The sequence below is a fragment of the Osmerus eperlanus genome, chromosome 14, assembly GCF_963692335.1.
Source record: "Osmerus eperlanus chromosome 14, fOsmEpe2.1, whole genome shotgun sequence".
NCBI lineage: Eukaryota > Metazoa > Chordata > Actinopteri > Osmeriformes > Osmeridae > Osmerus > Osmerus eperlanus.
Window position 1 is genome coordinate 14,909,755 of NC_085031.1, and position 21,050 is coordinate 14,930,804.

At 45.1% G+C, this 21,050-nt stretch overlaps 4 protein-coding genes across 7 annotated transcripts in view; 2 read left to right on the plus strand and 2 right to left on the minus strand.

Moving 5' to 3' along the window:
- The window catches only part of LOC134033479 (complement component C6-like), a 130,308-nt gene that overhangs the window by 92,219 nt on the left and 17,039 nt on the right, over positions 1-21,050 (minus strand). The gene's annotated exons all lie outside the window — the stretch shown is intronic.
- Positions 1-21,050, plus strand: part of LOC134033934 (histidine-rich glycoprotein-like) — an 80,178-nt gene that overhangs the window by 6,097 nt on the left and 53,031 nt on the right. The window lies entirely within an intron of this gene.
- ghrb (growth hormone receptor b) lies at positions 575-16,688 on the minus strand. Of its 4 annotated transcripts, none has more exons than XM_062477658.1 (9): positions 16,592-16,688; positions 8,300-8,392; positions 5,085-5,220; positions 4,781-4,950; positions 4,105-4,283; positions 2,821-2,965; positions 2,555-2,645; positions 2,313-2,382; positions 575-2,048 (listed from the first exon to the last, which is right to left on the minus strand). In XM_062477658.1, the coding sequence occupies exons 1-9, from the start codon at positions 16,680-16,682 to the stop codon at positions 1,161-1,163; spliced, it is 1,863 nt and encodes a 620-aa protein (XP_062333642.1). In that variant the 5' UTR covers positions 16,683-16,688; the 3' UTR covers positions 575-1,160. The 4 variants fall into 4 exon arrangements, with proteins under 4 accessions (XP_062333642.1, XP_062333641.1, XP_062333644.1 ...); XM_062477657.1 differs by having other exon boundaries at positions 8,294-8,392; XM_062477660.1 differs by lacking the exon at positions 16,592-16,688 and adding an exon at positions 10,491-10,775.
- Positions 12,749-20,795, plus strand: LOC134033484 (succinyl-CoA:3-ketoacid coenzyme A transferase 1, mitochondrial-like). The gene is made up of 17 exons (XM_062477663.1): positions 12,749-12,900; positions 13,638-13,746; positions 14,110-14,200; positions 14,455-14,590; positions 15,457-15,606; positions 16,028-16,134; positions 16,330-16,390; positions 16,635-16,742; positions 17,475-17,589; positions 17,875-17,969; positions 18,106-18,154; positions 18,314-18,386; positions 19,149-19,224; positions 19,343-19,432; positions 20,016-20,096; positions 20,220-20,321; positions 20,490-20,795. The coding sequence occupies exons 1-17, from the start codon at positions 12,802-12,804 to the stop codon at positions 20,523-20,525; spliced, it is 1,578 nt and encodes a 525-aa protein (XP_062333647.1). The 5' UTR covers positions 12,749-12,801; the 3' UTR covers positions 20,526-20,795.

Sequence of the window (21,050 nt, forward strand, 5' to 3'; positions counted from 1 at the left end):
CATATTAAAATTTTAGGTATATGTTTATTGTATGCACCTTCCTGCCAAAGCAAATTCCTTGTCTGTGCAAACTTTCATGGCGAATAAATCCCATTCTGATTCTGATTCTGATGAAACTTAAGATCGACATTTCTTCATCTCCCTTGTAACTGTCAGCCTCCTTATTGCAGGCCAATACATTTTTGGTTGCCAGCGAGTCTAGTGCATTAGCCTCCCAACTGGCCAAACGCCACTGGCCAGTCAGAGTGAGGTTGTGTCCCATCAATTCATTGATCTAGCAAAAAAATTACTTGCATTTACTTTGCATTAATAGATTTTTGATTGCATGAAAGCTGTTTATTTGGAAAAGTAATATATTGTACGATACACGAAAATTAACATTAAAACAATTTAATCATTCTGAGCTGGTGAAAGTAAGTAGTAAGTTCTCAATAGATGTCATGTTAAGAATAAGAATGTTAATACTTCACAATACACAACAGACTACGTGTTTCCTTTCAAAAGGCTGTATATCCATTTTGATAAAATGATACAATTACTTCAAGGAAAATATGATAACTTATTTATTCATAAACTCATTGTAAATGTTTTTATTTAAGGAGAGCCTATATATCTGAGGCAATTTCAGAGGCAATACTGTGTGGATAAAATGTTTTGGAATGAAACTTCATTAAGCCCCACAATTGAGTCCTCAGAACATAATATGGTAGGCTTCCTAGGCTCTGATCCACACATTCTCTTCACAGTTCCATCAATCTCAACCATTGTTTGTATAATTGTAAACAACATCAGAAACACTAACAAAGTAATAGGTATCCTTCGAGTAGAAAACTTGTTTCTTTATCCCGTTTCATTTTTGTATTCAGTCATGTTTTACATGGCCAGGTTCAGTGAAAATGTCCCTGAATGGGAGTCCCCTCTGGTAATGTCCCTGTATTGTCTTGTTTGTCGAACTCTTGAATTCAGAGTTCAGGGAGCTCTGAGATTGACTGCTCTACTCCCTTCAAACTAAACTGCAATCCTGGAACAGCAGTCATGTTGCTGAGGTTGGAATGGGGTAAAGGTCAAGGGAGGACATCCACTGACTAACTCCAGAGGAACATGATATCTTGCACCCTGGCACTGACTTTTCATGCCAATAACTATTGACAGGGTTGGAGTTACGGTGTAATGTTACCCAATAGTTCAGGAGTCAGATAGCCTTCTGGTGTGGGCATGGGCTTGGTCTGGATTGGCTGGGAGGCAGCTAGGGGGCGGGGCTGCAGAATAAGGCTGTTCTTAGTGTCAACTCCCTCCACTCTTGTGTAAACAGAAGGGGAGGGTGCAGGGGAGGTGGGGGTAGCAGGCAAAACAGGGGGGATCTCTGCCTCAAGATAAGGGCTCTGCAGAAAGCTATATTCCTCCCTCACTGGAGCCTCACTGGATTCCGACTCCTTGGAACTCAATTTCCCAGCATCCAACTCTGAAGTGTAGCCATGCCTGTCAGGGTTCACCATAAGCAGCTGAAACTCTTTCCTCGCCTTCTTCTTCTTTTGCTCTTCCTTCTCGTCTTTTACTTCCAAGTCTTTCTCTGGGGTCTCCTCTGCCTGTCTCTGCTCCTCCGGCGCCAGCACCACCTCCCCAGACGGCCTCACTTCACTGACCTGGGCGTAGAGGTCTTCTCTGCCTGGGACCGCCCAGGAGAACCACGAGGTGGCGGGGACCAGGGAGGGGGAGCTGTGCTCAGTCGTGGCCGGGTCAGGGTGCTCCAAGCTGGGGTTGGTGTTGGAGGGTGGGGGGTGGAAGGACGAGGCGTCCTGGTCGGGCAGGTCCGGGTCACAGCAGCTGGCGCGGCCCGAGTCATCATCCCTGAAGCCGATGGAGAGAGGCTGGCAGTCGGAGGGCGGCGAGCGGTCCACCAGACACTCCGTGTCGAGGTTTATGATGCGGTCGTTGGGGTCCTCGATGTCCAGCTCAATGAACTCCACCCAAGGGTCATTGCTGTACAGCTCTGGCCTCAAGTCAGGGTGGCCACCCAAGATGGAGGTCAGTTCTGCCAGTTTGCCTTTCTATGGAAGGGGAAAGATAAGACACCCCAAGTGTTTTGGGATTGACAAACTCCACAGTCCATAAAATACCCTGGTCAAACTGTGCTGGAAATGGCTGTTACGATACACAAGGTGAAATTGGCAGAAGAAAAGTCTCAACTTTGTACGCGTTTAAACTATACTACAGGTTGTGAAGAAAAACCATAAACTTTATACTACACTTCTTAGAAGATATGTAAACTTAATACTCTCTCTTTAAGAAAATATAAAAACTTGAAACTGTACCTTTAAGAGTTCTGGATCGATCCCTCTGATTTTCGGTCCAGGAACTGGAGGCAGGAAAACGATCATCAATCTGGGAAAGATAAGATGAGCTACTCCCTGATAGTTTCACACAAACATACACAGCATTCACACAGAGCTACACGCCCCGACAGATGTGCATTTGTTAAGACAATTCAATTCATATGTGGGATGAAGATGCACTTAGCCTCAAGTGTAGGGAAGTGGAAATGCAGGTCTCTTACTTTTGTTGCTGCGAGACAATGACCAGCATTAAGATGGCCACTAGAAACAAGGAGGCAAACACAAGCAGGATGGCAATAGGAAACCTAGACTCTGGAAAAACAGAAGGAAATACACATGCATCAACATATAGAATATGATTTGACATGTATATTTAAAATCCTTTTGTTTTAAAAACGTATAAAAAAAAAGGAGAGAAAAGGTTCTCTATGAAGGAAAACCGAACCAGTTTTCTACCATGTAAATCTTGTCACTGCTCCAACCGTACCTTCCGCAGGAACGCGGATGAAAATGGAATCGCTGAATTCTCCAAAGTTTCTTGATGCTTGCATCTTACACCTCACCCGGATCTCGTAGTCCACATTGGTCTTCAGCCCAAACAGCGAAATTTGCGTTTCCTTATCCAGGCCCCCCTGAGGTGAACAGCAGAGTAGAGAGGTGGGCTGAGGGGACATGTCCCATCAGCCCAGCCGCTGGAAGGGACATGTCCCAGGGTCTCAGACTCATTACAAATAGTTCACGGACAGCAGAGGGAGAAAATCAGCCCAACCCTACTGTCAGTTACCCATAAGCTCTACACTGTGATATACTACAACATTCTTTGAGGTAATACCTGTTCCACACTATTATCTTTGACCCGGTATCTTTGACCCCTGCCCTGCATATTTCAGATGTTTCCCTCTTCAAAAACGCCTGATTCAAATGAACGAGTCGTTATCAGGCTTCTGCCGAGCTTGTCAACGACCTGTTCATTTGAACCAGGTGTGTTGGAAGAGGGACAGGGAAGCAAGACACAAATGTCAGGTCAGGGGGGTTCAGAGGACCAGGATAGAGAAGAGCTGCTGTGAGGTGCACACACACACACGCTCCACCCTCACACACACACACACGCTCCACCCTCACACACACGCTCCACCCTTACACACACGCTCCACCCTCACACACACACACACACGCTCCACCCTCACACACACACACACGCTCCACCCTCACACACATGCTCCACCCTCACACACACGCTCCACCCTCACACACGCTCCACCCTCACACGCTCCACCCTCACACACACACACGCTCCACCCTCACACACGCTCCACCCTCACACACACACACGCTCCACCCTCACACACACGCTCCACCCTCACACACGCTCCACCCTCACACACACACGCTCCACCCTCACACGCTCCACCCTCACACACGCTCCACCCTCACACACGCTCCACCCTCACACACACACACGCTCCACCCTCACACACGCTCCACCCTCACACACGCTCCACCCTCACACACACACGCTCCACCCTCACACGCTCCACCCTCACACACACACACGCTCCACCCTCACACACGCTCCACCCTCACACACGCTCCACCCTCACACACACACACGCTCCACCCTCACACACACACACCTCACACACACACCACCCTCACACACACACACACACTCCACACACACACCTCACACACACACCACCCTCACACACACACACACACACACTCCACACACACACCTCACACACACACACACCCTCACACACACACTCACCGCCTTCCATAGCGAGGCGTTGACTTCTCGGTGCTGCAGCTCGTACTGCAGCTTCATCCAGCCCATCAGCACGTCTGCCGAGGCCGGCGGCACCCACCTGACCAGGGCGTCGAAGTGCGTCCCAGTCAGGCCCACATTGAGCAGCGTCCAGTTCAGTCCCACCGGAGGATCAGGGTGCACTGGGAAGGGTTTGATCAAATCCAATGTTATTTGTGCATCGCTTTTGATAACAGCGTCTGCTACATGAATAACATGTAAATGTTATTTGACCCTTTCTTTTACAAGCAGTGCCACAGAGGATTTGTCAGATACCTACAGTATTTGCATATGAAAGCACCACTTAGCAGTACATTGCTTCTTGTGATCCCTGCAAAACGATCATTTATATGCATGCTGTGAATGCGGAAATTCACGTAATTGTAGCACTTCAGATGTCATGTTGTTTTTTTCTGCACTGTGCTGTGCGACATGTTAGTGTTGCACTGTAGTTCATATATTATTATTGTTCACCGTGGCTGTTAGCTGAGGTGTGATTACTTTACATTGTGCCTGGTAAACACAGACCATTCCCTGATTCTAACCAACGAAATACGTGGCTTGTATGGTATGATGATAAATAGTATGATGCGGTACAGTGGTACCTATGAAGGTTGGGTTGGGCTGGGACCGCACCCACCTATGTCTTCCACACTGAAGATGAGCTCATCGTAGAAGTCCTCCGGGTCACGCGAGCACAGCCGGAGGATGTAGGGGATCCAGACTGAAGTGTGCTCCTCACTGAAGTAGCACTCATCCCGCGTGTCCGAGCTGTAGTCTGGACACTCGCTCCACACTTTGGGAGATGCACTGGAGAGACGACAGGACAAGCTTTTCTTAGACACGCATTTCAATGTTTCATACAGATAAATCGTTTTTTTTTTTTTTTTTTTCGTTGGTGAGACTGTTGACTGATTTACTTGTGGTGTGTCGGTTTCTCATACTTTTTTTTCATGTACACCATGCGAAGGTCCCCCAGCTCTGAGAGGTTCTGGATTGTTCCGACATTCCATTTGCAATGGAAAGTCTCCATATTCCGAGAGATGCAGGCCTTGAAATTGGGGCGTATTCTGGTGAGATCTGAGAGGAGAAAGAGCGAGTGAGAGTGAACTTTCACTTGGATATTAAATATCTTTCTTGTAGGATACATATCAGCAAATAGGTTTATCTAAGCCTTTTGCGTCAGGTCTTTTTGAAAGGCATTCCTTTCAATACGGCTAAGCCAGGATGGCGAGTATAACACAGCTCCAGTTAGAGTGGCGATCACGGTCACAGCCGCTGTTTCCTGGAAGTATCGCCTCTAAATCTGCCTGCGTGAGCGAAGGTTACTGAGGCTTTCATGGAAACGCTTTCCGTTACGTGTCCTCCAAACTAAACTATTTACAAGCCCAACTCCCCCCACCCAGATAAAGCACTTCAGAACACTGAGTGCCGTAAAGTTAGTTACATTCATTTATATGGGTTTTATTTATAACTACAACATCTACTGCAAGGTGGTTATTAAACCTATAAACTGTTCCCCTAAAGTAAATCAGTTTCACCCTGGACTACGTATCACATTCTGTTGAGTCAACATTACCGTCTGTTCCTAATTTAAAGTAGGCACTCGTACCCGTATTTACGCGAGGACAAGCTGTCAGGCAGCGACATCGATGCCTCAGATAAATAACAACGCATCGGCAAGCATAGGGTCCAGACACACAGAGACAAGGTGGCTACTTTGCCGCTCTGAGGCTGTGCAGAGGAGTATATCACATAGTTAGCAGCTCTCAGGGGGGACAAAGGTTAAAAATAACTTGTTTACCAGATCGTCCACTCCCAGGAACTGGGGTTCCTCGCAATTAAAAGAAAAATCTATTTGACCCTCGGCTACACTCAAGGGTTTCAGATCAATTTACTGTGACTAATGACAAGTCAAAACAGGTGGCAGGTGTGTGTTTGTTTGTCCGTGTGTGTGTCTGTGTGCCTGTTTTCCCAACTCATTCGTTAAATCCATTTTGGCTCATTAGATATTCCTAACAGAAGATGTCATTTGGGCCCACACTCACACACGACTGTATCTAGTACAACAGATCCCCACGTGATGTTCAACTCGAACAATATGTACAATATGCAGTGTTTTCCCATAGGTTTATAGGGGGGGGGACAGCGGTGGGGGGGGGGGACAGCGGTGGGGGACAGCGGTGGGGGGGGGGGCAGAAATGACATGCCGTTGTGTAAATAAGATAAATAACCATTTAGATAACCATAAGGCCATTTAATTTGTTTAATAAAAGAGCAAGCTATAGACCCGTTTTATAGGAAAGGTAACCTTAAATGACTTATTTTGTGATCTGGCGCTGTATATTGTTTTTTATTTTTTTACGTTTTATTTTTTACATGACCTTCCAGGGGGGGGCAGGGGGTGCCGTTGGGGGGACGGGGCGCCCCCCTAATATAATGGTAGGGGAAACACTGCTATGTGTATATGAGTACGCATCAGCAAGCTGCTGTTTGCTTAGTGTCTGCCAGGTTCCTTTGGGAAGTAAACATGACAGTAGATATCGCCAGTTGTCAAATTGGGACTTCATAAGCATAGTTCCATGAAAGCCAATTTCCCAGAATACCTAAATAAAGTTGGGATCCAGCTGGAATCAGGTGACCAAGTTCAAACACTGTTTGCTCTCCTGCCCCTGCACCGGACTCACAGTTCGGTGTTTTACAATAAAATTGCAATTTCCTGCTCCGTCTAACTTGAACTAAAAGATCTTCTAAATGAGATGTCATTTCCTGAAAAGAAAGTGCACAGAGCAATCGGAACGGATGCTTTTAGCAGTAATGTGCTATATAGGTTTTAGATTACTTCAATCACAAATCCTTTTAACATTTTGAAATGTGCTGCTTTTGTGATAACGTCCGACTACGGCAAAGAGCCCAGACATGGGACCTTGGAACGCAGAGAGAACGCAGAGAGAACGCAGAGAGAACGCTGGATTCTGTTGGCTATTTAGAGACCGTCACAGGTCGAAGCTTCATCATCAATCAGTGAGCTCTCAGGGAAAACAGCTTCCTCTTCCTCCTCCACAACACAGCAGCCATTTCCTTCAGCAACTCAATTACACAACATGCCCCCCCACAACTACCGAGAGACCTTATGAAGCATTACCAGGGCCATTAGCATAAGGGACATGTTCGAGACTGAATGTGCAATGTCCCCAAAAAATTAGCACATTGAGCACCAGGCAGAAAAATATGATGAAAATAACGATAAATAAATGCAGTAGTGGAGTTGAGTGAACATGACCTGCGAAGCATGAAGAGAGCATCATTCATGAGAGAGATTTGTCCGTCGTTTTCAGTGGGTCGGCATGTCCTTCCCCTCCTCTCCGCGTGTCTGAATCTCCCTCACAATACCCCCTCCACTCTCGAGCTGCTGATTCTCAGAATATCTTTTCAGAGTACATTCTGGCTCGCCAGTTGCAGTCCTCTCCTTCTCTCTCAGGAGTTTTGATAGTGAGTTACTGTTGTATAAACGCAGGCCGTCTGTTACCCACCACATAAAAGCCTTAGAATAGACTAAAGGGAGGACTACAAGCACTCCACTAAAGGACCATTCGGACAGAAAGAAGGAGTTATACAACCTTAAGTAACAGACAAAAACACAGATCAGAAGTGCCACTACTTCATCATGAAGACCAGAATCCAAGGTTTTACAAAAGAGACTTGCTACAAGCAAACATTTAATGCCCATTATGTGCCTGTCTGTTCCAAGGGAGCCTCTGAATGTTGAAACAGTTTCCCACAGTTCAGCAGTGCCCTCAATGCCCCCTCCAGAATTCCTGGAAGTCCTGTTCCCTAGTATTCCCCAAGCCGTTAGGACTTCCCATGTTACTGGGAAGGGCAGCTGTAAAACAGTTGGCCTGCACATCTGACAAAGACACATGGTCGACAGACAAACTTTCATATTTCAACCTGCCACTATCAGTAATGATTCCCATTTGGTATTCTGGGAATTTCTTTTTTTTTCTAAAGCTCTACGTTCCTCGTAATGCAGTAACACTGCACGCGTACATCTGGTTCTCGGTAGACTTTCAGCTAAAAACTGAGCCAGAACTTCTAGGAACCACCTCACATGCATCCATTTCTGAGTGTGAGCTCATGCAAGATGCATTACCTTTACCTTGATGTGAGTGGGACTGCTGCTCTGCGGCCAAGGTCAGCACTTTGAGGAGGCAGAAGAGGACTGTCAGGAGGGCGGCCATGGCTCGCGTCTCTGGAAGAAACATATGGAGAACTTTATGAGATGCAGTCAACTTCGCAGAACCACGAGCCCTAGGCCAACCCACTATTTGTAAAAAAGGGGTGCTTTCCTCTGGCCACTAAAATCTACCACACCCATTTCATGCACATTGCTTCCAATGAATTGTCAATGTGTCTTTGTTGAACTGAACTCATCTATTTTCTGTGAAATCGTTTTATGTGAATGTATTGGTAATTTACAAGGGCTGAATAGCTCTTTTGTCAAACAACCATCTGGAATTTTCTCTTTTGTTGATAAGGGACAGTTGTTAGTCATTGAAACTCAGCTAATATTTTATATTAATGTCTGATTCACTCCTCTTTTGAATTTTGTTTTACACATTTAATTATGCTATCATCAGAGACAATGATATTAATTACATATAATTCACCTCTGCTTAAGTGTGAGGACATCGATATGTAAAGTTCCAGCAAATCCACATCTGGTATTTCAAAGGATCTCCGAAAATCATTTGGAAGAATTGAGCATCACCGGCCAACCATGTTACAAAATCTCTCAAAGTAAACAGTTTAATGTTGAACAGAGCATGCATCCAACAACAAGAACACTGGGTTGTGTCCAGGGATTATGAAAGCGACCCTCCCTTGGTAAGCTAACATGCTGGCCGCTACCCAGTTCTTTTCCCTGCGCTGTATGGGAAATACTGGACCACAGCCTTGCATTTCTCAGAAACAATTGTAAAAAGTATTGGCCGTTTATTGTAAGGCACGAAGAAAAAAAATACAACGCTGTTGTTTTACCTATTTAAAAAAAACTGTTGGTCGGACTGAAGATTGTCAACGTGCGTTGAATCTGAGGGAGTGGTGTCGGGAAAGCACGAGAGAGCCGTCTCCCATCTGGGGGGAGAGGATGTGGGAGAGAAGGCAGAGGGGGAGGGGCGGAGGGGAGGAACGGACGTTTGAGGGTGCCACAAGATCATGACAATGGCTTGCAAACAAGGCTCTAAAAATATGTTGTTTATGACAAATAAGGGAGGGAAAAGTTCGCTGTTTCACAACAACACGAACACATCCAAACATATGATTGTGTTACATGACAGTTTAGTATTTGGTTTACATTTACATTTAGTCATTTAGCAGACGCTCTTATCCAGAGCGACTTACAGTAAGTACAGGGACATTCCCCCCGAGGCAAGTAGGGTGAAGTGCCTTGCCCAAGGACACAACGTCAGTTAGCATGACTGGGAATCGAACTGGCAACCTTCGGATTACCAGCCCGATTCCCTCACCGCTCAGCCACCTGACTCTGAGGGTTTAGGGACCTGCAGTGATGTATTAGGCTTGAGGTCCATACAGTTAAACTCATTAGATGTGTCTTTAAATGGAAGATATTGTAAAAAGGGAAACAGTGAATTAAAAAAGTACCCTTCCAGAATATTCCCTATTCTCAAGTCTGATCAACACCACATTGTGATAATGATTTTTGTACCCTTCGCACTGGTTTGTTTTTATGTTCATGTTCACTAAAGAGCGAGGACCAGAGAGCTGTAGCCTCCATGCACTGTGCAGATGTTCCATCTGCAGATAAGCCTGACCAACTGCAATGTGGATTTGACAAGAAATAACAATCGTGATGCCAATTTACACCACAAAAGCAATGGGGGTGGTAATATAGCTGTCAGGGGTCATATATAATGTTTCCTAGAAAATGGAAGCCATTATGGGTAAAAAGGTGGATGTGGAGAGCGTGTGTGTGAGAGAGAGAGAAATCCTGTATTGTGGCAAACTGGCACATTTTGTCATGTATTTATCTGAGCCAAAATAAACATATTAATAACAATATTGGTGTGTGGGCATATTAAGTGATTTGGCCTTATTAAGATACGAGTTCTCATAATGGCACTGACTGCAGACAGAAGTGCCAAAAGTCTGCACTAGTTTCAGGGTACCCCAACAGACCCCTCAATTTAAGATGCATATAAGGCCCTGCTGTGGAGTACGTAGCCTACACCGTACCCCAGACACGGAAAAACCTTACATTTCAACCAAAAATGTTCTGTTCCACGGACCACTCATGCACCATGTGCGCGGGATATGAGAGGGGAACTTACCGTATCAGAAAAGTGGCGACAACGTTGTAGTGTTTCCTCGAATGAACCCCACAACGACGGAGGACAACACTCTTCACAGTGCGACGCTAAAAGCTGTATAGCCTAAGCCAGACGAGTTAAAGTTTGTTCAGTCAGATGATAAAAACACATCTGGTGTAGCCTACGTTAAATTTAAAATAACGTATCTTACTCGCTGTTCAAGTCAGTTAACAGTTAGAGAGAAGCCATCTGTCCAGCGATAAGGTCGGAGTGAAAATCGAATCTATCCCTTTGCAGTCCTCTATACATGTGCTGGTCAGTGGTCATACGCAAACAGACGGGAAAGCGCACCACCTATTGTCGGTTTATTGGTAGGACAAGACAACAACTAATGTTAATGGAACCCCATACTTTGTCTTTGAACTTCGTTCATGATGATATTTCAGCTATTCGCCTACCCATGTATTAGGCGGTTTTTAGCCTTGGTTGAAAGCCTTGGTTGAAAATACAAATAAGAAGCCCAAGGAAAAACTCTACAGCTAGCTCGCAACCAGCTTTGTTCTGGTTCGTTGGCAGTGTTAAGGCCAATCTCCAGCACTTAAAATAGTTTTGCACACTTCATGTCGCAGTCCATTGGCATTTAGGCTACTTTAGTGACACCCTCATTGCCCTTTCTCGCTCTCTTTCTGAACCTCTGTCTCTGTCTCTCCCCCTAACACAATCTCGAGTTAATACAATTACATTTTTACAATGTATTCATTTAACAGACGCTTTTATTCAAAGCGACATACAAATAGGCTTGAGCATAAAGATAGTAGGCTAGGTCCTACAGCTGCCATCCGTCCCGGTTTCCGCGGGATTGTTCTCTTTTTTTGAGCGACTGTCTGTTTTTATAAAAACAGACTGTATTTTTTTTATAAAAACAGACTGTATTTTTTTAATAAAAACAGACTGTATTTTTTTAATAAAAACAGACTGTATTTTTTTTTATAAAAACAGACAGTATTTTTTATAAAAACAGACAGTTTTTATAATAATTCTTTATCATGACACGAATTTTCCCGTTCTTTTGTGAAAATGTATTTCTAAATTTGACATCCATTTTGTATCCATAACGAGGTAGCCTAACGAAACAAAGCAAAGTAATTATACACAGCTACCAGGCACATGGTGGACAATATATCTCAGATAATTGCAAATAACAGAGCAGCAATGTGTATAGATATACCTATGCTAAATTTGAGAACGCTGCATGCCAGCCCAAAATGATTGACGTATAGGAAAGTGTTTTAACGGTTCTGGTCGATATTCTAGCGCTGGCGGTTAAGTCAAGTGGGACATGAGATGCCCTGTACAATCTCCGTCCTTCTTTCCCCCATCACTCTCCCCCTGTCACAGCCACAGCCTTGTTGTGCTCCCTTCTTGTTTTTTGGTTTTGCCCTGCCCTAGTGTTTCCTGTCATTGTCTTCACCTGTGTCCACCTTGATATGGACATTGATACACTACTCACTAGCCACTTCACACACTGTCACTTTCAGCTACTGATTGCACTATCAGCAATATTGCACTATTGCACTAATTCTACCCAACTTGTTAGTAGGGGTTTATAAGGTTGGTATAGGTTATTATGTGTATTTGAGGTTTAGTATAGGCTACTGTACTGTATATTGTATATTATTTTGTATATTTAGGAGGTTTATTATAGTTTAGCTTATCATATATGTAATCTATAGATGTTAAAACTGAATACGTATATGTTATGTAATGCCAGGTTGCCTTGCTTTGTCTTGTCCCAAGAATTTCAGTTCCCAGTCTGAACTTGTGTTGTTCTGTGTATCTGACAATAAAAGACTTGAACGAACTTGAACTGTCTCGTTGAGTGGTTTCAGTTCTGGTTAGTATTATCGTGTCCACCTGTATCTTGTTTGGTTCTGTGTATTTAGGTTCCAGTTTTGTGTCCAGTCTTGGTCTTGTCTTTACCCTTGTTACTGTGAATACCCTGTATGTTTCCCTATGATCAAGAATAAACCCTTGTTTGGTGCTCTACCTGGAAAACTCCTGCGTTTGGGTCCTACCACCACCACACACACTCTCCCGCTCCCTCATTCTCTCTCTTCTTACCCCTGTACTATTTTAATTAGGTCCACATATCAAATGAGTAAACAGTTTTTCCCCCCATTACATTCAGATAAAGGGTTCCCACCACATTATTCATATCTTTGCGTTCCATGAAACCGCTTCCTGTGTTGATTTTGAGTCTGTGTAACGGTACCTGCCAGGGGTCATTAACCTCCCTTCTGCTGTCCAAAAAGACACACAACAGAGCCTACCCATGGCGTCCTTCAAAATTCTCTCCAGATCAGAGGAATTATACAGAAATGTATTCCTGCTCAGCAGACATAGAGGACCCAACTTTATGCAAGATGCAAAGGTAGGAAGATATTTTAAGTGCTTTGAATAATCCCTTTGAATAATTAATTACAGTGCCTAATTTGACTGTGGTGCTCCAAGCACATGACTGTGGGTCTTTCATAACTGTATCTTACAGTAATTTCCTAATGTGAAAATGTCGAAGGCTATTTTAAGTGACTGAAGTAGTTGAAAGCTTTTTCTCCTTTTTCCTCCTTTGTCAAGGATAAGTGTGAGGTAAATTGATCAATACCACCACTTAGCAATAGTATCATTTACTTCAAGCTGTCAAGCTTGTGCTCATTACATTTCTAGCGAGAGACAACCTCCATTTCGGGGCAAGCATCTGTCTGCAGGGTGGAGGGTCAAGTTAATGATTCACTGGTAAAATATTCACAAACTTTGCTGAGGTGCACATGGGAAATCTTAGTAAACAAATAGTCCATTTTAGAGATCTAAACGTTAACAATTTCTTAGATTTGGAAGGCTTACTTTTCCCATATACAAGGATTGTATTTCCAAATCCAAAATATATAGTTTTTCCTGCACTCAAATGTTTTTTCTTATTATATTAACGTGCCCTAAAATTTCTGACAAAACTGAATGGTATCTGTACAAAGTTTGTCACTTGAGACTTTTTTTCACAATCCTTCAGGATTATTGCTAGTCACACCGCTAGCCAATCGCTAGCTAATACTTGTTGCAAACAGCAAATGAACTGGAAAGCTTTCAGTGAGCGGGTGTGTCGTCCCTCCCCAGGTGTGCGGTCGTCACCTGTCTACCTCCTGCCCCAGACAAGCTGTCTTCTACTCTGACCCTGCCGACGCGGTGAGGGACATCCCAGATGGTTCAACGCTGCTTGTGGGAGGTAGACCACCAGCCCCACACACAGCATCACAGACCACCAGCCCCACACACATCATCACAGACCACCAGCCCCACACACAGCATCACAGACCACCAGCCCCACACACAGCATCACAGACCACCAGCCCCACACACAGCATCACAGACCAACAGCCCCACACACAGCAACACAGACCACCAGCCCCACACACATCATCACAGACCACCAGCCCCACACACAGCAACACAGACCACCAGCCCCACACACAGCATCACAGACCACCAGCCCCACACACAGCATCACAGACCACCAGACCCACAAGCAGCAGCACACAAACACAACAACACATCACATACCACAATGTGACTGTCTGGAATGTTTCAGGATTCGGATTGTGTGGGATACCGGAGAACCTGATAGGAAGTTTGTTAAAGACTGGGGTGAAGGGGATCACTGCAGTCAGCAACAATGCTGGGTAAAGAAACCACAGTAGACAATATGTGTGTGTGCGTGTGTGTGTGAGAGAGAGAAAGTGTGTGAGAGAGCATGTGTGTGTGTGTGAGAGAGAATGTTTTGTGTGTGTGATAGAGAGAGAGTGAGAGATAATGTGTGTGTGTGCGAGAGAATGTGTTTTAATTTGTGTTTTAAAAGGGTACTATGCATGCGTTTGTGTGTTGGTTAGTAAATGCAATCAGCTTCATACTGATGTTCCCTGCTGTGTGGATCCAGGGTGGATAACTTTGGTCTGGGTCTGCTGCTGAGGACCAATCAGATCAGGAGGATGATCTCATCGTACGTTGGGGAGAACGCAGAGTTCGAGAGACAGTACCTCTCAGGGGAGCTGGAGGTCGAGCTCACTCCCCAGGTCAGACTCAATACAGGACATCCTGTTTTACACTGTGTGAGAGACAGTGTGTTTGTGTGAGAGAGTGTGTTTGTGTGTGTGCGTGAGAGAGAGAAAGAGAGTGTTTGTGTGTGAGCGATAGAAGGGGTAAACACCAGTGTGCAGAAATTTGAAGCCATCTCGGGAAGTGTAGATTGTCAAATATATAAATATATGTATTCTAGTCATGTCTATACGGACGCTGTTATCCAAAGCGGCATGCAGTGGAACCTGTGGTCTGTTGACCTGCAGTCTCACGCTCTACCTCTGAGCTATACTCATCCCATAATACTCAGATAATGTCCGTTATTATCTCTAAAGAAGGAGGTATTATCTTGACCATTTTTTTTGTTAACTACACTGACCTATCAGTGTTTTTGAGGTCGTTTTTCTCAGACTTTTTAAAATGGTTGGCACACCGCTGTTGTCATGGTTACGTATTCACTCAGTCTTTTGCTGTTTTGGTTTTACTTACTTGGCGGTGTATTCTGTTTACCAACCATGAACACAGTATTACACCTAAAGCTAATGAATATGTGGTGTTCACAATACTGGTACGACTACTAGGATATACTGCTTTCATACCATGACTACATCTCTTTGCGTGAATAGAATGAATACATTGGTTTCTGCCTTTATAGTTTAGATCAGGGGTTCCCAATCCTGGTCCTCGGGCCTCCCTGCCCTGCATGTTTTAGATGTTTCCCTGCTCCAACACACATGCATTTGAATCAGGTGTGTTGGAGCGTGGAAACATGCAGGGCAGAGAGGCCCGAGGACCAGGATTGGGAACCCCTGGTTTAGATTATTACAATATTGTTGTCATGCTGGTATACCGTCCCCTGCAGGGTACTCTGGCAGAGAGGGTGCGAGCGGGAGGGGCAGGAATCCCTGCCTTCTTCACGCCCACAGGCTATGGCACCCTCGTCCAAGAGGGGGGCTCGCCCATCAGATACCATCCTGACGGCAGCGTGGCCATCGCCAGCACACCCCGAGAGGTGCGGACACCCCACCCCCGCATCTGTATATTGTATGAATACATTTACATTTAGTCATTTAGCAGACGCTCTTATCCAGAGCAACTTACAGTAAGTACAGGGACATTCCCCCCGAGGCAAGTAGGGTGAAGTGCCTTGCCCAAGGACACAACACAATAATTTTGCACGGCCAGGAATCGAACCGGCAACCTTTTGATTAATAGCCCGATTCCCTAACCGCTCAGCCATCTGACCCCTTTACAATATACAAAATACAGAACATCACACAGAACCAGTAGTCTTCAGTGAGGACTAGTAGGATTAGTAGGAGGAGTACAAGTTGGATTGTTATTAATATTATGGTTATTTAAATGATCGTTAATGTTAATAGTATTATTATTATTATTATTGATTTGAACCTTACATGTCATATTGGTTGCAGGTGAGGGAGTTTAATGGTGTACACTATGTGATGGAGAGAGCGATCACAGGTGACTTTGCTCTGGTTAAAGCCTGGAAAGCCGACAGAGCTGGAAACCTTGTTTTCAGGTGAAGGGTTCATCTCATGGGACACGTCACTCCCTGCACGCGTGCCTCACATCGCATGATTAATAAATGTTTCTCCTTACCTGACTGCAATATATTTTGTTAGTGTCAGTACAAATAGTGTCCACAAGAGGTCAGTATTTACGAGATGAGAACTGTCCCCTTCTGACGTGTGTTTCTGTGGTATTATTTCCACAGAAAAACTGCCAGGAACTTCAACCTGCCCATGTGCAAAGCAGCTAAAATCACCATAGTAGAGGTTAGTGTTCATGTAAATCATCAAGGAAATCGGGCTAATAATCTGAAGATTGCCAGTTTCGATTCCTGGCTGTGCCAAATTACATTGTGTCCTTGGGCAAGGCACTTCACCCTACTTGCCTCGGGGGAATGTCCCTGTACTTACTGTAAGTCGCTTTGGATAAGAGCGTCTGCTAAATGACTAAATGTAAATGTGAATGACCTGAAAACTCCCAGTGCCCCTTCCTGCTGTTCCATGCTGACAGGTGGAGGAGGTGGTGGAGGTGGGGACGTTTGCAGCTGAGGACATCCATGTCCCCAGTATCTATGTGGACAGGATCGTAAAGGGAGAGGCCTATGAGAAGAGGATTGAGGTGAGGCTGGTTTCAGAGGTGAAACTGGTTTCAGAGGTGAGGCTGGTTTCAAAGGTGAGGCTGGTTTCAGAGGTGAGGCTGGCCTCGGAGCCAGCGTCAGAGGTGTTTCTCCTTTACTAATCGCTGATTACTCACCCTGACGGACTGACTACAGCACTGGCTGACTGAGTGGTTAACTGACTCACTGGTTAACTGACTCACTGGCTAACTGACTCACTGGCTAACTGACTCACTGGTTAACTGACTCACTGGCTAACTGACTCACCGGCTAACTGACTCACCGGCTAACTGACTCACCGGCTAACTGACTCACCGGCTAACTGACTCACCGGCTAACTGACTCACTGGCTAACTGACTCACTGGATAACTGACTCACCGGCTAACTGACTCACCGGCTAACTGACTCACCGGCTAACTGACTCACTGGATAACTGACTCACTGGCTAACTGACTCACTGGTTAACTGACTCACTGGATAACTGACTCACTGGATAACTGACTCACTGGCTAACTGACTCACCGGCTAACTGACTCACCGGCTAGATGACTGACTGACCCCCGAGCCTGTGGTGAACTGGTCCTCCCAGGTGTCCTTGTCTTCTCTGAGGGTTTAGGTTGGCTCTCTGTATCACCCACAGCTCAAGGTGAAGCCCTCCGGGACATGGCTTGTAAAAGGGACTATAGAAATAAAGTAACATCTCATCCCCTCTGTCCCTTGTCCTCTCATGCAGAAGAGGACCATCCAGAGGTGCCCAAAGGAGAGCCCCAAGCCCAGGCGGGAGGCGGACGTGGTGAGGGAGAGGATCATCCGACGAGCCGCCCTGGAGTTCCAGGATGGAATGTATGGTATCCTTCTGACCTTTGGACTGTCTGCACGACTGGCTCCAGGATAAACAAACTGTTACACAGTGCACCAAGGAAGCTACAGCAGATAATCAAGGATCAGAAGTGCATAGTTCTAACTGTGTTTCTGTTAGAGCCAAGTAATGTTCTGTATTTATTTATTCCTGGTTCCATGATAAAATCTATTATATTATGTATAAAAACCTTTCATGCAGTATAAAAATGGCATGCTTTGTATTAAGACACGTGAGTTGGGTTAAATGGTTCCTTGAAAGTATCTAACTTCAGTTAACCTTGGTATTGGTATCCCCATGTTGGCCAGCAATTACATTAGCCCAGATATCACTGTTCATCTTCAGAGTGAGAACGGCCTTCTGGGATTGGTGAGGAACCTTGGTCTTTTGATGATGTCACTGTGTTTGGAGGAAGGGACACTGTGTACCTTTTTCACATTCAGAAAACGACACACTCCTTGTTGTTGACACTGTGATTGTGTGTGTGTGTCATTGTGTTCTGTAGGGTCCTTATCCTACAGAGAGTGAAGTAGACCCGGACCTCATCAATGCAGGTCTTGCACATCTCACTTTTTTATAGGCTGCTTACATCCAGGGCTCGCAACTAAGGTTTTTTTGACGGTTAATTTCAAGCCCTGCTTACATCATCCTCTTTATGACCTTTATGCTTATAGTAGTTATCCATCATGTGCATTCAAAGTGTGTGTTTGTAGGTAAAGAGACGGTCACTGTGCTTCCGGGTGCTTCCTTCTTCTCCAGTGAGGAGTCCTTTGCTATGATCCGGGGGTGAGTGCCCAAACATCCTCTCTCACTACCTACCTCTCCTTCTTCCAGGATAACCCAGATGTTCTCCCAGTATATCCCAGCTGTTCTCACGGTATAATCCAGGTGTTCTCCCAGTATAACCCAGGTGTTCTCCCAGTATAACCCAGGTGTTCTCCCAGTATAACCCAGGTGTTCTCCCAGTATAACCCAGGTGTTCTCACGGTATAACCCAGATGTTCTCCCAGTATAACCCAGGTGTTCTCCCAGTATAACCCAGGTGTTCTCACGGTACAACCCAGGTGTTCTCCCAGTATAACCCAGGTGTTCTCCCAGTATAACCCAGGTGTTCTCACGGTATAACCCAGATGTTCTCCCAGTATAACCCAGGTGTTCTCCCAGTATAACCCAGGTGTTCTCACAGTATAACCCAGGTGTTCTCCCAGTATAACCCAGATGTTCTCACGGTATAACCCAGGTGTTCTCCCAGTATAACCCAGGTGTTCTCCCAGTATAACCCAGGTGTTCTCCCAGTATAACCCAGGTGTTCTCACGGTATAACCCAGATGTTCTCCCAGTATAACCCAGGTGTTCTCCCAGTATAACCCAGGTGTTCTCACGGTATAACCCAGGTGTTCTCCCAGTATAACCCAGGTGTTCTCCCAGTATAACCCAGGTGTTCTCCCAGTATAACCCAGGTGTTCTCACGGTATAACCCAGCTGTTCTCCCAGTATAACCCAGGTGTTCTCACGGTATAACCCAGCTGTTCTCCTTTGTGTTCCCAGCGGTCATGTTGACCTGACTATGCTAGGAGCCATGCAGGTGTCACAGTATGGAGACCTGGCCAACTGGATGATCCCGGTGAGCTCTTAGGACGGTCCCAATGCTGAGGAACACCCACTCAACACCACACAGGCAGATGTGTGTTCAATAACCCGCCAACGTCAACACACACATTTGACCAATTGCCTTTCCGCAGGGGAAGATGGTGAAGGGGATGGGAGGAGCAATGGACCTGGTGGCCTGCCCAGGAACCAGAGTGGTCTTGACGATGGAGCACTCTGCCAAGGTACTGTACACTCTGCCAAGGTAGTGTACACTCTGACAAGGTAGTGTACACTCTGACAAGGTAGTGTACACTCTGACAAGGTAGTGTACACTGCGGTAGTGTGTACACTCTGCCAAAGTAGTATAGACTCTGCCAAGGTAGTATACACTGCCAAGGTAGTATACACTCTACCAAGGTAGAATACACTCTGCCAAGGTAGTATACACTGCCAAGGTAGTATACACTCTGCCAAAGTAATATACACTGCCAAGGTAGTATACACTGCCAAGGTAGTCTACACTCTGCCAAAGTAATATACACTGCCAAGGTAGTATACACTGCCACGGTTGTATACACTCTACCAAGGTAGAATACACTCTGCCAAGGTAGAATACACTCTGCCAAGGTAGTATACACTCTGCCAAGGTAGAATACACTCTGCCAAGGTAGTATACACTCTGCCAAGGTCGAATACACTCTGCCAAGGTAGTATACACTCTGCCAAGGTAGTATACACTCTGCCAAGGTAGTATACACTCTGCCAAGGTAGTATACACTTTGCCATGTGTGTGGCGTAGATGACCTCATCTCACCTCTGTCCTAGGGAGGCAAACACAAAATCCTGGAGAAGTGCACTCTCCCTCTGACAGGAAAGCAGTGTGTGGATCGCATCATTACAGAGAAGGTGAAAAATACTGTAAAAAGTCAATAAGTCACTATTTGATTATAAGAAGCATCCACAAAACTTATCATATTTACTCTAAAACACACATAATGAGAAAATGTTGTTTTCACTATTTGTTTTTAGGCTGTCTTTGATGTTGACAGAACCAATGGGCTCACTCTGGTGGAGTTATGGGAGGGGCTAAGCCTAGAGCAAATCAGGAAATGCACAGGATCAGACTTTGCTGTGAGTTTTTTTTCATTACTGATCACCCTTTTACTGACAGCACCGACTGCCTTGTTCCATAATTCAGTGACTGTCGAGATGGAACATGATATCAGCAGAAAATGTTCTGTACTGACCTAACAGTGCATGACTCACCTTATTTTGGTTTCTCTGTTTGTGCTTTATCAGGTGTCCCCAAGCTTGAAACCAATGCCACAAATCTGAAGCAAAATCCGAGAACAGAACTTCATTGAAACTAGAAATACTCTATCACTGAACTAGACTCACCCCATACTAAGACATTCCTGTCATGAACCTGGAATAAACAAGCAACATTGAAAGGCTCATGAATTTAGAGTTACTTGCTTTTTACGCTACAATAGCAGTGTGTCTCAAAGGGTTGAGTTACATTTAAAATGTTGTAGCATGTGTTCAGTAAATTATGAAACAATGTTTTCTATTTTGGATAACAAAAGCCTGCTTGTTGTTGATTTATCTGGTGTTGTGTCTCATACAATGTCATGCCTGAGAATGCATGTGGGTTAATTCACAACGTTCCAGAGGTTATGCCAACAGGAAAAACTAAATTACTCAACTCGCCCGAAACGCACAGACGAGGCAACTGCAAAAAGAACCGTTGACGTCAGTAAAGCTTTACATAGATGATCTTCAACCCGTCCATCTCAAAACACAACACTGAATCTCTTACACACTTATTTGACTGGAAATAAACAGATATCCAGTAGCTGA

Coding starts and splice junctions, on each gene's coding strand:
- LOC134033484 (XM_062477663.1), top strand. CDS start 12,802: ATGGCGTCCTTCAAAATTCTCTCCAGATCAGAGGAATTATACAGAAAT. Junction 12,901..13,637: donor ACTTTATGCAAGATGCAAAG/GTAGGAAGATAT, acceptor GTCCCTCCCCAG/GTGTGCGGTCGTCACCTGTC. Junction 19,225..19,342: donor TGGCCAACTGGATGATCCCG/GTGAGCTCTTAG, acceptor GCCTTTCCGCAG/GGGAAGATGGTGAAGGGGAT.
- ghrb (XM_062477657.1), bottom strand. CDS start 16,682: ATGGATGTCCTCAGCTGCAAACGTCCCCACCTCCACCACCTCCTCCAC. Junction 4,284..4,780: donor CTTCAGTGTGGAAGACATAG/GTGGGTGCGGTC, acceptor AACCCTTCCCAG/TGCACCCTGATCCTCCGGTG. Junction 2,646..2,820: donor CATCCGCGTTCCTGCGGAAG/GTACGGTTGGAG, acceptor CTGTTTTTCCAG/AGTCTAGGTTTCCTATTGCC.